The 17950-nt window shown below is 40.1% G+C and overlaps 1 protein-coding gene across 1 annotated transcript; it reads right to left on the bottom strand.

Moving 5' to 3' along the window:
• Positions 1-2773: 2773 nt before the first annotated feature.
• Positions 2774-4031, bottom strand: LOC121999392 (probable protein S-acyltransferase 22). Its single transcript, XM_042554079.1, has 4 exons — positions 3953-4031; positions 3603-3731; positions 3426-3506; positions 2774-3088 (listed from the first exon to the last, which is right to left on the bottom strand). The coding sequence occupies exons 1-4, from the start codon at positions 3971-3973 to the stop codon at positions 2774-2776; spliced, it is 546 nt and encodes a 181-aa protein (XP_042410013.1). The 5' UTR covers positions 3974-4031.
• Between the last annotated feature and the right edge of the window lie 13919 nt (positions 4032-17950).

The raw sequence follows: 17950 nt of genomic DNA, 5'->3' as shown, positions 1-17950 counted from the left end.
GTGGGAGAAATTAGATTTAGAGTATACAAATTGCCTACTAATATACCAGAACAGATAATAACCCTATTCTTCTTGATAACTACTTTGTTATCAAAAGAAATAGAATATCCATCCACAAACAATTTAGAAACTGAAATTAAATTCTTTCTAAAAGTTGGTACATAAAGACAAATTCTCAAAATCAAATTTCTATTTCTATCGAATGATAAGTAGACATCTCCCACTACAACAACCACCACATTCATAGCATTGCCCATATAGACCGTTATCTCTCCCTCATAAAGTCTTCAGGTTTCCTGGAACCTCAGCAATGTATTGCAGACATGATCAGTGGCTCCTGTATCTACACACCAGGTACTGGTAGATAACACCGCTAAGCATCTTTCAACTACTAGAGAATAAGATATACCTTTATTATTTTGATTCCTACGAGGACAGTCTTGTTAGAGTATATACTAAAAGTCTAGCTTTTGTAAACATTTATTTGTTGAAATAAAAGAATGACATTGGTCAATATCTGCATTTATTTGTTAAATGTAATTGTTCAATTAATTTATATAGTAGACAACATGGAGTGTGGTGTCACACTCAGAAGATCATATTGTCGGTTCTCTATAAATTATAAAAAAGTTGTTCATGAATAAAATGGAAAGAACAAACCATCAGAATAGTCATAGTGTAATTAAGTATTAGTTTATCTTGACTAATAAATTACACTGATACACTTTAAGTGTATTGAGTAGGATCATTTAGGTAAGTTCTTTTTGTACTGACTTAATAAAAGAACTAGACCATAGTTATTATGGAAGTGTGTGCTCTTAATCCTAATATAATAACAAGCACATATATTTAATATTTACACTACAAGAAAAAAGCTAAACAACAACGCTTTTTTGGCGTTGTCGTATGTACTTAAAAAGTGATGTTGTAGATGGTGTTGTAGAAAGTCATATCAAAGACAACACTTTAAAAGCGTTGTGGTTGGTCACAAAGACAACGCTTTTTAAGCGTTGTCTTTTCGTTCTTAAAAAGCGTTGTTATAGATGCTGTTGTAAAAATGCACATATCAAAGACAACGCTTTAAAAGCGTTGTGGTTGGTCACAAAGACAACGCTTTTTAAGCGTTGTCTATTCGTTCTTAAAAAGCGTTGTTAAAGATGCTGTTGTAAAAATGCACATATCAAAGACAACGCTTTAAAAGCGTTGTGGTTGGTCTCAAAGACATTGTTTTTAAGCGTTGTCTTTATTACTTAAAACGTTGTCTTTTAAATTTAAAAAATAGTGTTTTTTAATTAAATAGCAAAAATTATAAAAAATACTCAAAATTTACATATAATTGAATATCCACAACCACAATCATTTTTATAATAAGACTATTTAACAAATAAATAAAACTTTATATTATACAAATAAAATGTATACATATTGATCCACAAATTAAATTTGTATCATACAAGTTATCCTTAACTTCATGACAATAATTTTTCAAACACACAAGTTTTACAAAACCTCATTATTGACTAACCGCTGTTGTTGGTGTCCATCGCATGGAATTGCTTCTTTAAGTCCAGCAATCTCTTCTTCTGAAAGGCTTTCAGCTATCACTCTTAGAGCCATCTTCTTCAACTTGTCATCAGCACACCTGGGGTTGTAGGCAATCAAGAAATTTTGTATGAAAACTTTCATACATGTAAATCTCATACTAAATAATATGTCAATGTTATATATACATGTAATTCATACCGTAAGTGTGTTTATATCGTAACTGACAAGTTTTCTTTAGGGCCAACTTCTACTCAAGCTCTTTAAACACTGCATCAAAATAAAAAAATTGGCATTAGTTCTGTGCTAAATGAAAATCATATTTAGAGGAAAAAGCGGGAGTGCTGTAGATGGATATATTAACCAAGCATATTAATGTTTGACCTGTCTTTACAAGTTCTAAGCATATATATTAACCAAGCGGGAGTGCTGTAGACTCCGAACCAAGTAAAAATAAACTGTGTTAGCAATTGTTTTTACTTAACTTATATTCTGCTGCATTTTACTCAATTGTTTTTAAACGAACGTGAAAAAGCAACGAGTGCTATTGACATTAATTTTGAACTAGAATTAATTTTGAACTAGAATTTCTGTAATAGAATCTAACTTAAGTTATACCATGAGATTGACAATTATTTACACAATTGAGCTGAAGCAAGGTAAAAGTTCAACTTGACATGACACATTCACAGTCCCAAAATCGAGGACGACATTCTATTCCCTTCCAACACCCATGCGTCATGGAAATATATATATTAACAAACTGTAGACATTATCCTACTATCAAATTCTCAGAAGTCAGAAGTTGGCAATGGAAATGTGAATGCAGTTCAATTTATGAATAGCTAATGATCAACTAAGTTGATTTTGGTTAGCTTTCCAGCGAGAGCTTGAATAAGAAATCGCATGCAGTTTACAAGATTCTTAGTTCACGAAATTCCATAAAAACGGGTTAATTATAACAACATTAACTACCCATATTAAAAGATATATTGCATCTTTCAAAATAGGTTCACAAGAAACAAATCATCTAAAGAGGTCAATGCATGAAAACAAAATTCAAACAGCACACACCTAAGTTCGCTAACCATTGAACCAAGTGTACAATAAGCAAGTGGATTACATTTGTTATTTCAATTTTTATTCAAAAATACGATAATGATGAATAAGGAGAAATGAATGAAGTGCTGATAAAGATTTACAACTAGGCTTTTTTACCAAAAAAAAACTTTTAATTAAATGGATTTGCCTCGTACAGTAAAAAAAATCTTATTAAAAGGTTTTTCAAAAATAATCTTAACCATGGTAAATTACATTCACAATAACTTTCTAAATAATGAAAGTATGATACCTGATCCTCAAGGAATAATCTTGGCGGAGTACACCATGCACCCCGATGGAATTGATTGAAAGAACTGGTGCTGCTTAGTCCAGTAAAAGAGCTCACTTGGGACATTTGCGGACTTTGCTGCCCACCAACAGCAAGTTGCTCCTGCTCCTGATCTTGCTCCCTCAAAGCAATAATGTAATCATAGGTGCTGATTCCCTGTAAGCGCATCCATGTAGAGTAGCATGAGCTAGTTAAAGTGTCAATTTTCTCCAGAATTGATGAATAAACAACACCATATCGTTCAAATTCTACTATTTGTTTTCCACTATGGAAAATCTATCAGTTAAATAACAAGCTGTAATAGTTCAGTTGGATAATAAGTTTCAGTAATGCTCAGTGTATGGATGAATGCAAAGAATTTGAAAATATAAAAGATATATTCCTTGAAATAGAGATATTTGACCGGATACATAGGTTTGTTTTATATAAATGTAGGAGCTGTGTAACTGGTAGTGTTTGCTGTGTCACAAGTAGAAATATGAAAGTAGTGTACCTTTTTTATTAAAAGAATATGGAAGAAGAAAAGTTGTGCAACTGGAAGAGTAGCAACCATGGCTAATAAAGTGCACACAGCCTGCATTATAGAGACATTATCAAATTAGTATCAGAACCTTGAAAAATCCTCATTATGATGTGTGATTTTCATTCATTTTCTCTTCTGAGTACTCACCACCACAATGATAAAGGGTGCCAAGGAAAAGCTACTACCCAGCTTTGAAACAATTTCAGCAGAAAATCTCCTTCTCTCAACAAAACACAGTATCAGCACAAGCATCCCAACAGCCCACTGCAGAATAAGCTGGCCCAAGGTGCACAAAGCATGGAGACCAATCAATAGTCAATCAGAATGAAAAGGACCTGACATAAAATGCATTCTATGTATCAGGTCCTTCACGTACTAAGAAAATAGTATCTTCTAAGTTGATGCACACAGATGATAAATCTACACTAAGAAAATAGTGTCAATCACTATGATTAATGAATACAACTATTGGAATGGTAGGAAATATTTGTGCTTACCAAGAGAAGAGCAAACACCATGAGGATGAAGAACCTTTTGTAATTTTTTCTTCCTATGCAGTTATTGATCCACTACTAGGAAAGATGAATACTGCATATTACTACAAGATAACAAAACATATAAGGTTGTGAATGGAGAAAACCCTCACCCTGCAATGATGATCAAAGCCATCAACGCATTTGTCACAGACTCTACAATGCTTACTATATTTTAGAACCTGCAATACAAACAGATAGAAATCATTAGAGAAAAACCAAGTTAATATAAAGCACATAAGAACTTTATTTTCTTGAAAAGATTGTGTGGCTCATCGTAAATGAGATCTCTATCACCTTTCTCCCTAATAACCAATATTCTGAATTATCCATCTTTTATGGTTATGCATTTGTCCAAAGGCCATCTGATCAAGCAATCAAAAAAAGTAAATTACTCATCTTACTGTCCTATTCTTTTTAAGACATCCTACCACACCACATGAGAAGCACCCACATTGTTTTGGTTAGCCTAGAAATTTGCAACTTATCACCTCGAATCCCAACGGTGGCATCACTCTGAATTATTGCACAACTTCTCCATCCATAGCAATCCAAACACCAGAACACGAAATGGCGAAGAAATATTACCTTAGTTAAGATGGAAGATTAAAAGTATTGATCAGGAAGAGACCAACAACTTTAGAAGCCTCGAAGTTTTAAATTTTGTCCATGCTGGTTGGCACAGGGAAAAAAAATTCATTCCATCTGCCAACTGGCACACGAAAAAGAACAAAACTACTGGTATGCTCCTATGAACTGCACCACCGCTTGCCGCCTTTAACACCTCATGTGTTCCTCTTTGTCGGTTGAAACCTACTATGTCACCTCATTGCCAATTGAAACCCACTGCATCCCCTCACGAGCAGTCTTCTGAACAGCCACCCACCGGATGAGGCCAATAGCTTTGAATGCCTTAAACACATGGTTTTAGATCTTGTTTGTGTCACTTAACATGGCCAATATATATGCTTGGAGAAGATGACTTGTTTCAGAAGCTTTTTAGATCAAAGATACGAAGTGCATTGTTATAAAACTAGATGCACGAACACTTGCTTATACGGTTCTTGAAATAAAATACATTCGTAACCGTCACTAGCCCAAGCTCAATAAGGAAAATTCACGGTAAATGTGCATAGTATACCTCAGATACTGCAGATGATAGGGAAGGCCAGAAGACAGTTTGACGCAAATATTGAGATTGCCCAAGCCAATCCATGGTACTAATCCTGACAGCTCCTCCAAATCGCACTGACTTGATTGTGTCCACCCATCCTTGTTCATCAGCTTGGAACCTTTGAAATGAAAGCTGCATTGGGTACATGGAAAAAACAACAAAAAGGGAGGATAAATGATAGCCACCAACCTAATTGTTCACAAATATCTGTATAAGTTATTAAGGGTGTTCATAGAAGTTGATCCTTTAGCCGTGTCTGTTAGATGGTCAAATCTAGGCGCCAACTCAAAAATGTTGGCGTCCAAGTGTTAGTGTTCAACTACTTCTGATTTTCTTCATCTTTGAATTGTTAAATACATAGGGTATTTATAGGAATACTCAAGATGTATCTAAATAAATACATGAACCAATATTAAATGACATACATTCATCATCCGAAGAGTCATTCATGAATCCTCCAATATTCATGCTCCAGATGACCATACATTAGATTATAAGTCCAATTAATTTGATTGCAAGGTTGTAAACAGTCCTTGAGGGCTATTGATAGTGATTCCAGTACGTACTGGAAAATAATGGAACAAACCTATGAAACAGCTATCAAGGGATTCACTTCAACTTTCCTAAACCAAAGAAGAAACAGATGGATTACAAAAGAAAACAATTTGCACCATCAAACTGAAACTTATAATAAGCCTTAATAAATTAATGAAAAAAGAATTGTTTAGAAGTTCACTGAGAAACATATGAAAATACAACAAATGCAACTGCAAAAAAAAAAAAAAACTAGTATCCAATTAACTTTTTTTTATACTTTCAGATCAAAAGGTCAAATTTATATACTTTGGTTCATGTTCAAGCAAGAGGATAACAATCTCATCGACAGTTAGTATTTCCTTTTAATATAGAACACTAAAAAGAAGGAATATCAATGATGAAACAAACCTGAAAATGCGAGCTACTGAGGCAGCGAGCAATCTGCTTGAACAAGGTAATCATGCAGCATTGGAACTCTGTCGTGAGCATCAAAGACCAAATATTACCAAATATTAAGATCACTGACAAACCAAATAATACCTTATTTTTAACAGCTATCTAGAGGATCTGGCTTTTTGACTTGAAGCTGGTTCAAAGAAGACAAATCAAATATACAAATACTAAGATGAAAGCATAATGAAGTAGTTAACTTTTTCTACTTTACCTGATTATAAGATCTACAGCTTCTTGCTCAGTATTTTGCTGCACGAGTAATTATTAGAAAAACAAACCCAATAGTGGAACAAAAGCTAGATAAAGAAACTAGATAATTTACACGGACAGAACTTTACAGAATAACATATAATACAGTGCTTTGTACTTGCATATTAATCCAGAAAACATCCTTTCACCTAAGTGACAATTTTTCCAAAACATCATCATTCACAAAGCATCATCATTCACTAAAAATTTTCACAAGTTTTTAAACTTCAGTGACAACTTTTCTTTGGGGTCAACTTGTAACGACCCACCTTCTACTACTAGGCTGTAAGGCGAATCGCTACAATACTGCTAAGCTATACTGCGCGGAAAGCTGGGCTAATTAAAATTTTTTGCTAACTAATTGATTCTTATAAACTAATCGCCTTACAGACCGATCCATCGACACGGTACACAAGACCGGATCGGTCTCGTCCGATCCCAAGCTTCATTGCTTTTCGGGATCGGTCTACGATCGATCCAGAGTGCCTGATCGGAGACCGACTTTCGTGCTATCGGCTCGGCCGGTTGACCGATCCTTAAACCCGCGTAACTGGGTTCGCCATCGCGGGGATCGGTCGATCCAGCGAGGCCGATCGGTCGGCATCGATCCAGTATAGATCGGCCGACCGATCCGTGTACCAAAATCTCTTCGAGGTTATCAGATCGGATCGGTCGGTGACCGATCCGTGAGGATACGATGTTATCAGATTCATCGATCGGCCTACCGACCGATCCAGGAGCATCTGATCGGTCCGGAGACCGATCAGATTTCGAACTCGGTGTGCCAAAATACAATCCAACAACTACCTACTGCATAATAAACTATTCTAATAACAGGTAGTGGCAATTCTAAACTGGTTCATGGCATTTCACTCACTAAAACACATTTTAACAACTTAACGTGCATGAAAACGACAGTATCAAACTAATAAACTGAAAGTGCTGAAAGTAAATGCTAAAGAGTTCTAATGTATAAATGAAGCTCGTTAGATCCCTAAGATCTTTCATTCCAGTTCATCACATTGCCCTCCAGCCTCCGCTAGTCCATCTTTCCTTTACCCTTATCTGCAGTATAAGGAAAATAGAATCAGTAAGCTTAAAGCTTAGTAAGAAACCATCTACCTCACAAAACATGCAACGATGCAATCATGGATTTAAATCATGCTATTTGAAAACATGCACTGAAAAGCTAAACCATGGCATACTGAAATCTAATGGCATAACATATAAGCATGGCATATACACTGGAATCATGGCATAGCAAGTAATAACACTAAGCTAATCATAAGTTAAGCTAACTGGAACTAAAGCTGTAACTGAAACAAACTCCACTAGCATATCTGATTTTGAGTTTGAAACTAATACATAATAAGTGAAAATAATAAACATGCTGTAGGGCCCGGCAACTGTTGTGCGCGCATCCCTAACTAGACCCGGGTTTGCAAGTCCCGAATTTAGTAGGGTTAACTAGGTTATCTAAACCTAGGGACTAGGAGCCCAACCCAATGGATATCTAATCCAGTACAGTGCCACTGAAAGTAAAATACTGAATAGCTAATGCTGTTTTGCTGAAACTAGGTTATCTGAACCTAGGACTAGGTTATCTGAACCTAGAGGCGACTATGGGAGCCCACCCATTGGATATCTAATCCATATAAGCTGAAATAACTATTTTACTGGTTTAAATGCTTCTAATGCATTTATCTAAGCTGTTAAAATGCCTAAGTTGCATTTTAGCTGATCTAATCATTTTATCGAACACTTGGTGTGCCTAAACCCTCCTCTCCATTAGGGAATCGCTTCTAGGCACCCAACAGCGTCTATGATCCCCAACTGAAGGAGAATAGACGTATTCGGCCCATCTAAAAGCGCTAAACTAATCCCTAATTGGCGAAGAGAGCTAAATACACCCTAGGTATCGATAAAAATCTGCATACATCCTAACTAGAGCATAAAAACTCAAGCGGAAACTATTATACTGCAGGTGAGGGGTTTCTTACCTTCTAATCGTAATTTCTTACGATTCTATTCGCTAGAACTCCGGTGGAGGTGGTCCTCTCGACGATCCGCTCACGTCTTCGCGTTCCTCTCGCGGAGGAGAGCCTCTTTCGTGTAGGAGTCATCGCCGGAAGATGGCCCTAGGGACCTTGGGGCTTGGTGTGCCGTGCGTGAGGGAGAGGAGAGGGTGGCGTCGGCGTTGAGGGTTTGGAGAGGGAGAAGGTTGCCGAACCAAGCAAAAATAAACCAAACCCACTTAAACCTTCTATTTATATTAAGTGGTTAATTCGGCTAAACCCAACTTAAATATAATCGTTCCCCTCCTCTTTCAGCACAGCCCTGCTGGGTCAACTGGTTATGACATTGTCCCTCTAAATCATAGGTCTCGGGTTCAATCCCCGCCTAGGCCGTTTTACGCTTATATTTCTTTTTGCTACTTCCGCTACTCGGAAAATTCCGGAAAAATATCTAAAAATTCCAGAAAAATCCTAGAATATTTCTAAAATAAATTTGGGAATTTTTTCGGCTTTACAATCCCCATACCTTATAAAAGTTCGCCCGAACTTAAAACACCGGTACTGCCTCTCATGGGCCTCGCCTCCCAAGTCGCCCGTCATTGTAGATTTTGCCACCGACTTTAACTAATGGTACTTCCTTGTTCCGTAATTTCTGCTCGGTCTATTATCCGAATAGGCCGATGTCATAGCTAAGATCATCACGGACTGTACTAACTGGGGCTCAATCACCGGTGGCGTCGAATATGCTTCTTCAGCATGGAGACATGGAATACGTTGTGGACCGCTGACATCTCCCGAGGTAGCTCTAGCTCATATGCTACCTTGCCCACTCTCTTCGTGATAAGGTATGGTCCCACATATCTGGGAGCTAGCTTGCCCTTCTTCCCGAAACGCATGACTCCCTTCATGGGAGCTACTCTGAGGAAAACTGTATCCCCAACTGAGAACTCTAGGGGTCTGCGTCGTGTATCAGCATAGCTCTTCTGACGGCTCTGTGCTGTCTCTATCCTCTGGCGAATCTGCTGTATGGCTGCTGTGGTAGCTGCTACTAGATCTGTCTGAAGTTCTAGTTCCTTCTGTTCACCACTCTCATACCAGCAGATTGGTGATCTGCACCTCCGCCCATAGAGTGCCTCATAAGGTGCCATGCCGATAGTGGCCTGATAACTGTTGTTGTATGCAAATTCTGCTAGACTCAGATATTTGCACCAACTTCCCTTGAAATCTAGGGCACAAGCTCGGAGCATATCTTCGAGTACCTGATTTACTCGCTCCGTCTGACCATCTGTCTGAGGATGGAAAGCTGTGCTGAATTTTAACTGGGTGCCCATAGCTGACTGAACACACTTCCAGAAGTGTGATGTAAATCTGCTGTCTCTGTCTGAAATGATGGTTCGTGGGACTCCATGTAGTCTGACGATCTCCTGGAGATACAACTGAGCTAGCTTCTCCATGGAGTAGGATATCTTGATAGCTAGAAAGTGGGCTGATTTAGTCAACCTGTCAACTATTACCCAGATGGCATCAAAACCATTTGTGGTTCTGGGTAGCCCCACTATGAAGTCCATCGAGATATCCTCCCACTTCCATTCTGGAATCTGTATAGGCTGCAGAACTCCTCCTGGTCGCTGATGTTCTGCCTTGACCCTCTGACAGGTGAGGCAGATGCTAACATATCTGGCGATGTCTCGCTTCATCCCGGGCCACCAAAAACGCTTCTTCAGGTCTTGATACATTTTGGTGGAGCCTGGATGCATCGCATAGGGAGTCCTGTGAGCCTCATCTAAAATCTGTCTCCGTAGCTCCTCCCGATCTGGAACACAGAGTCTGTCGCCAAAATACAACACCCCGCTGTCGGACACTCTGAATTCTCCACTTTCTGATTCTGCTAGCCCTTGCTTGATTTTCTGAATTTCAGGATCCTGATCCTGAGCTGACTGAATATCACCAAGCAAGGTAGACTCTAAGGTCATAGTAGAGAGCTGTCCCACGATGAGCTCGAGACCGAAATCCACGATCTCCTTCTGTAGGGGCGGCGACATGGCTGTAAGAGACAATAAGGTAGCACTGGATTTCCTGCTAAGTGCATCTGCTACCTTATTGGCTTTCCCTGGATGGTAGAGGATGTCTATATCGTAGTCCTTGACCAGCTCAAGCCATCTGCGCTGTCGCATATTCAGATCCTTCTGAGTGAAGAAGTACTTCAGACTCTGATGATCTGTGTACACTCTGCACTGAGCTCCATATAAGTAATGTCTCCAAATTTTGAGAGCGAACACTACTGCTGCAAGCTCAAGGTCATGAGTAGGGTAATTCTTCTCATAATCCTTGAGTTGTCTGGAGGCATAGGCAATCACCTTGCCGTTTTGCATCAGTACTGCTCCTAGTCCCAACTTAGAGGCATCACTATAGATGTCAAAGCTGCTGGTGTCGTCTGGTAGAGCCAAAATAGGAGCACCGGTCAATCTCCTTTTAGCTCGTGTCGCTCACCCTCCGTCCACCGGAATTTCCGCTCTTTTCCGTAAGAGCCGCTGGGAGGCTACCGGAGAAATCCTCTACAAACTTCCCGTAATATCCTCGCTAATCCCGTAAAGCTCCCGATTTCACGGGCGCTTCTACCGCTTCCATTTATCGCTTCTATCTTGCTGGATCCACCATAATACCATCCTTGAGATGATGTGACCCGTAAAGGACACCGATCTAGCCAAAATTGTGATTTCGTGAACTTGGCGTAAGTCGGTTCTCATCAAGTGTCCGCAATACTAGTTTCGTGTGCTCGCATGTTCTTCCCGAAGTTCGAGTAGATAAGAATGTCATCGATAAACACAATAACAAACTTATCTAAATACTCCCTGAATACTCTGCTCATGAGATCCATGAATGTAGCTGGAGCATTGGTCACGCCTAAAGGGCATGACCACGAACTCGTAGTGTCCGTATCCGGTTCTGAATGCCGCCTTTGGTATATCCCCTTCTTTAACCTTTACTTGATGATAACCTGATCTGAGATCTACCTTAGAGAACACCGATGCCCCTTCACCTGATCGAATAGGTCATCTATTCCGGAGAGGATACCTGCTTTTGATTGTGACCTGGTTCAAGGCACGGTAGTCTATGCATAGACGCATGCTTCCATCCTTCTTCTTCACGAACAACACAGCGCCCCCATGGTGAGTGACTCAGGTATGAAACCCTTGTCAAGCCTCAGATTTGCTCCTCAAGTTCCTTCAGCTCACTGAGCCATGCATGGTGCCTTGAAATTGGATTTGTGCGAATAAGCTCTATCTCAAATTCAATCTCCCCGTCTGGTGCTAAGCCTGTAGCTCAGGGAAGACTGCTGGGTAGTCACAAACGACTCGGACCGCTAGTCGCTGGTCCTCGCCCGACCGGTGCCGACTACGTGCTAGGAATCCTGCATCCTAATCCAAGAACTTCGTGCCTTCATAGAGAGAAACCTCTTGGCCTTTCTCCTTGGTTCCCCGACGAATTCGAACTGTGCTTCCGCTTCAGGTTGGAACGTGACTTTCTGTTTACGGCACTCGATAGAGGCACCGTATTTGACCAAAACGTCCATTCCGAAGATAATGTCATAGTCGGTCATTTCTAGCACTATCAGATCGCAAAAGAGCTCCCTGTCTGCATAATGACCCACCGCTCGAGCTGGCGTGGACGCCATGATCTCTCCTGAAGGTAGCGCCAAAAACCGACCACCGAGTATCTCTGGAGGTACCTCTAATTTTTCGGAGAACATCCTGCTATATATGAATGGGTTGCCCCAAGATCAAATAGAACAGAGCACTATCGAAAATGCTAATCTGACTGTGACAACCGCCGAGGCATTGGCTACGCCCTCTCCGGTGAGTGCGTAGATCGTCATAGCTGGAGGGGCTTCTAATCTGCCCTGGCCGATAAGTGGACCTTCTAGAGCGGCTCATCCGATGTAATCGAGCCGGCCGGCTCGCATACGGAGGAAGATCGGTCTTGCTCGCACCGCTGGCCATGCCCTTCTTGTCCACATTCAGCATCCTCGTGTGCCCTCGCGACAAACCCCTGGTGGAATTTCCTGACACACTTTGATAACCGGGTCGCTAGATGGTCCTCCTTTGAGTCACTCCCGATTTGGCCTGGAGTTCCCTTCCAGCTGAGCCGTGGCCCCGCTGCTTCGAGTGTGAGAGCCTTGGCCTTGACTCGAGGAGACTTGCTTCGCTGTTTCATGCTGCTCGTAATGCTCGTGGTCAAGGCACCGCCACTAGCTCCTCCGTGGTCTGTGGCCTATGAATGCCACCACCACGCTCACCGCGATCTCGGCCTCGATCTTGAGCATCAACCGACTCGCCTTCTCCGGCCGACTAACTCGACATAGACGAGCCAACTGTTGAATTTCTTCACCTTCCTCCACCGAAAGGTTGCCGACGAAACTCCGTGAACTCGTCAGAGTGGCGGTTTGTAACCCGCATGTGAAAGAACTCCTCAAAGAATTCCTTCTCAAGTCCCCATGACATCCGATTCACCGGGCGCTTGCTCGATTCTTTCCCACCACATCTCCTGTCAGGCAGAAGGAGGCACACTTCACCTTCTCGTGTTCCGGCCATCCAAGCTCCATCGTGTTTCCAGTGTTTTGAACCATGCTTGTGCATCCCATGGTTCACTAGTGCCCGAGAAGTTCTCCGCTTGACTCACGCCATCGATCGATAGGCTTCCTTCCTGGCTCACTGCCCGCAGGCCGAGCCGGTGGAACCTCTAAACCACCGAGTCAGTTTGGCTCCGGGTGACTGTGGGGTGTTCTCACGATTAGCCTTTAAGGTGGCTATTTCGTCGCTCGCCTATCTCGTCAGAATCGAGCCACTAATGTCAGAAGATCCGGAGGAGGCACCGAATCGCCGCCTTGGGCTCACCGCTAGTGCCTTTTGTCGGCGCCCTGCCATTTCTAATGACATAGAGAACATATGTATAACTAATACTATCACAGTTATAAAATTTCTGATATCATGATTAAACTACCATGTACTAACAAGCACAAGCATATAACATGAACTGTAATTATAAGCAAGAAACATATAACATGAACTGTAGCTATAAACAAGAACATTAAGGAGAGTAGAGGTATTCTTACTTGGAAGTTGCAGTACAATGCTGATGTGTGTAGGAAGTATGGAACATCGCTCGATACCACTGTAACGACCCACCTTCTACTACTAGGTCAGAAGGCTAATCGCCAATATCGCTAAGCTATATCGCGCGAAAGTCGGGCTAATTAAAATTTTTGCTAACTAATTGATTCTTATAAACTAATCGCCTTACTGCATCGATCTATCGACATCGTACGGTCACAAGACCGGATCGGTTCTGTCCGATCCCAAGCTTCATTGCTTTCGGATCGGACGCATCGATCCAGAGTGCTCGACGGCCGCAGACCGATCGCTGGCTTTCGTGCTAACCGGATCGGCCGGTGACCGATCCTTAAACCCGTAACCGGGTTCGCCATCGTCGGTCGGATCGGCAGATCGCGCCGGACCGATCCAGTATAGCCGATCGGCCGACCGATCCGTACCAAAATCTCTTCGAGGCTATCAGATCGGCCGGCCGATCGATCCGTGAGGATACAAGATGTTATCAGATTCACCGATCGGCCTACCGACCGATCCAGGAGCACGTTGATCGGTCGATCAGTGTCCGATTTCGCCGGGAACTCTGATTTCAGGACTCCGGTGTGCCAAAATACAATCCAACAACTACCTACTGCATAATAAACTATTCTAATAACAGGTAGTGGCAATTCTAAACTGGTTCATGGCATTTCACTCACTAAAACACATTTTAACAACTTAACGTGCATGAAAACGACAGTATCAAACTAATAAACTGAAAGTGCTGAAAGTAAATGCTAAAGAGTTCTAATGTATAAATGAAGCTCGTTAGATCCCTAAGATCTTTCATTCCAGTTCCGCCACACACACCATCTTCGCATTGCCCTCCATCCTCCGCTAGTCCATCTTTCCTTTACCCTTATCTGCAGATAAGGAAAATAGAATCTGTAAGCTTAAAGCTTAGTAAGAAACCATCTACCTCACAAAACATGCAACGATGCAATCATGGATTTAAATCATGCTATTTGAAAACATGCACTGAAAAGCTAAACCATGGCATCCTGAAATCTAATGGCATAACATATAAGCATGGCATATACACTGGAATCATGGCATAGCAAGTAATAACACTAAGCTAATCATAAGTTAAGCTAACTGGAACTAAAGCTGTAACTGAAACAAACTCCACTAGCATATCTGATTTTGAGTTTGAAACTAATACATAATAAGTGAAAATAATAAACATGCTGTAGGGCCCGGCAACCGTACTTTGCTGTGCGCGCATCCCTAACTAGACCCGGGTTTGCAAGTCCCGAATTTAGTAGGGTTAACTAGGTTATCTAAACCTAGGGACGACTGTGGGAGCCCAACCCAATGGATATCTAATCCAGTACAGTGCCAACTGAAAGTAAAATACTGAATAGCTAATCTGTTTTGCTGAAACTAGGTTATCTGAACCTAGGACTAGGTTATCTGAACCTAGAGGCGACTATGGGAGCCCACCCATTGGATATCTAATCCATATAAGCTGAAATAACTATTTTACTGGTTTAAATGCTTCTAATGCATTTATCTAAGCTGTTAAAATGCCTAAGTTGCATTTTAGCTGATCTAATCATTTTATCGAACACTTGGTGTGCCTAAACCCTCCTCTCCATTAGGGAATCGCTTCTAGGCACCCAACAGCGTCTATGATCCCCAACTGAAGGAGAATAGACGTATTCGGCCCATCTAAAAGCGCTAAACTAATCCCTAATTGGCGAAGAGAGCTAAATACGCCCTAGGTATCGATAAAAATCTGCATACATCCTAACTAGAGCATAAAAACTCAAGCGGAAACTATTATACTGCAGGTGAGGGGTTTCTTACCTTCTAATCGTAATTTCTTACGATTCTATTCGCTAGAACTCCGGTGGAGGTGGTCCTCTCGACGATCCGCTCACGTCTTCGCGTTCCTCTCGCGGAGGAGAGCCTCTTTCGTGTAGGAGTCATCGCCGGAAGATGGCCCTAGGGACCTTGGGGCTTGGTGTGCCGTGCGTGAGGGAGAGGAGAGGGTGGCGTCGGCGTTGAGGGTTTGGAGAGGGAGAAGGTTGTCGAACCAAGCAAAAATAAACCAAACCCACTTAAACCTTCTATTTATATTAAGTGGTTAATTCGGCTAAACCCAACTTAAATATAATCGTTCCCCTCCTCTTTCAGCACAGCCCTGCTGGGTCAACTGGTTATGACATTGTCCCTCTAAATCATAGGTCTCGGGTTCAATCCCCGCCTAGGCCGTTTTACGCTTATATTTCTTTTTGCTACTTCCGCTACTCGGAAAATTCCGGAAAAATATCTAAAAATTCCAGAAAAATCCTAGAATATTTCTAAAATAAATTTGGGAATTTTTTTCGGGCTTTACACAACTGCTCAAGGTCGATCTGGTAACTATGCACTGCATCAAAAAAATTGGCATTAACTATGATTCCACCAAAAAAAACCACCATTCCATGAACTTAAATCTAAATAGAATTATGGCAACTATCATTCCATACCTATTCATAAATATGATCTTGTATGCACTCCGCCAACTCGGACCGAACCTCATCAATTTGTTCACGAGAGTACCCTATTTTTGTGAACTGTGAGCATACACAATTTATGTTAATGGAAAAAATAATCAACACTGATCACTTTGCAATTTTAAATAGTTTATGTCAAATAATTTGAGATAAGCTAAATAATGTTACTATTGATTGCAGCGAATCTCTCTCAATAGTCTCAACTTCTTCAATAATTTCTCTCATAAATCGCATCACAAAAAAACCACATTGTTTCGCATCCGGTTGTTGAGGAGTCTATATATAGTAATTAGAGTCAAATTGTTAATGAAAATTATACACATTACAATATATGTTAAACAAAAGTACACATACCTTAACTACTTCCCACTTAACATTTTTCCTACCTTTCCTTCCCTTGGTTGAATTAAACAATTTTAAGGCCCTTCATACGTTAAGAATATTTGTTAAATAAGATTTTTATTATAATAAATATTTACTAAAAGAAATCTGAACTCACATTTCCATTACGTATTTTGAATCATCATCGCGAATGCGGCAACTTAGGGAATCCAGCAGGTAAATAGCATCCTTGTAAGGTTCAATAACACTAAGATTCCAATGGAAACTAGGCAAATACATAGGATTAGATCATAAAATTGAATAAATTATCGAAAGGAAGCAATTGAAAGTGATGTTTTACTTCTTGCTTACCCGACATTACATGGCACTAACACTAGTTGATCTGTTGATGCACTTGTCAGCTTATCTGCTAAAAGAGTTGCCCTTTGATTCAGGGTTTCAAGCTTAACTGATTTGTCTTGTGCCGTTTTTGCCAGATATGGGAGTTTGTGAGGATTCATAAATCTGAATTTCTTTGTCTTGGTATCTTTCACCATCTTTTTATACAGACACCTATCATTGCAAAGAAAAAAATATTTAGATACTAAATAATAAAATTTAGATACAAAACACTCATAATAAGTTGGAAAAAATAATGATCACTCATAACACTAAGTTATGGCTGATGATAGTAACATCCATACATGAGAACTTACTATGAATAGTCTTGCATATTAAACATACCAGAAATGTATACATGCAAATTCTTTTATTTCTTGAGGACAAGCACATTTAAGATACTTAAAAATATACAAGAAAAAAGATATGAGCAAAGTACTTCCTGTCTAGAAGAACAAATGGCAGAAGGCAAACATTAAGGGCCGGTTGAAAATGAATGAGCTATATTTATGTAAAGTGTACCACATCAATTGATATTAGTAAACCTCTCAATAGAAATGATGAACTATTAACTTAATGAGAATAACATGGTATGAGAAAATTACTAGAAGTTGAATTTTTCAAGAGTAAACTTGTTCACACAACAATATTAGTAAACTTCTTGCAGTTCAAATCAGGGATTTTCTGTCTTGCTAGATATTAGAATTTCCCAACAAACATAAAGCAATGCAGTAATTTCCCAGCATAAGTAAAGCAATGCAGTTGCAACTGAGAAAATAATATTTAGATACTAAATAATAAAATTTAGATACAAAACAATCATGTGGATTAAAAAATAATGATCACTCATAATAAGTTGGTGAAATTGTAACAATAAACCATAATAAGTTGCTAAAATTGGGAAGCAAACATGTGATGAAAAAGTTGCTGAAATTGCTTAAATAAACTTACTTACCATATGTAGGCAACGATCAAATTTCCTGAAATTGACTCCAAATGATACAAAGAATTGATGTCCTCAAGGTCAAGAAAAAGTTCACAATCTTCATCAAACACTTCATTATCTAAGCACATTGATATACATTTTCCTCCATCTAGAGCATGCTTACTGTAACAATATAACATATGTAATGCTCTTGGGACACTTGTTGACAAAGTAGGTTTTG

This window comes from Zingiber officinale, chromosome 7A, assembly GCF_018446385.1.
Source record: "Zingiber officinale cultivar Zhangliang chromosome 7A, Zo_v1.1, whole genome shotgun sequence".
In the NCBI taxonomy this organism is placed as follows: domain Eukaryota; kingdom Viridiplantae; phylum Streptophyta; class Magnoliopsida; order Zingiberales; family Zingiberaceae; genus Zingiber; species Zingiber officinale.
This window is presented reverse-complemented; position numbering and strand designations above follow the sequence as displayed.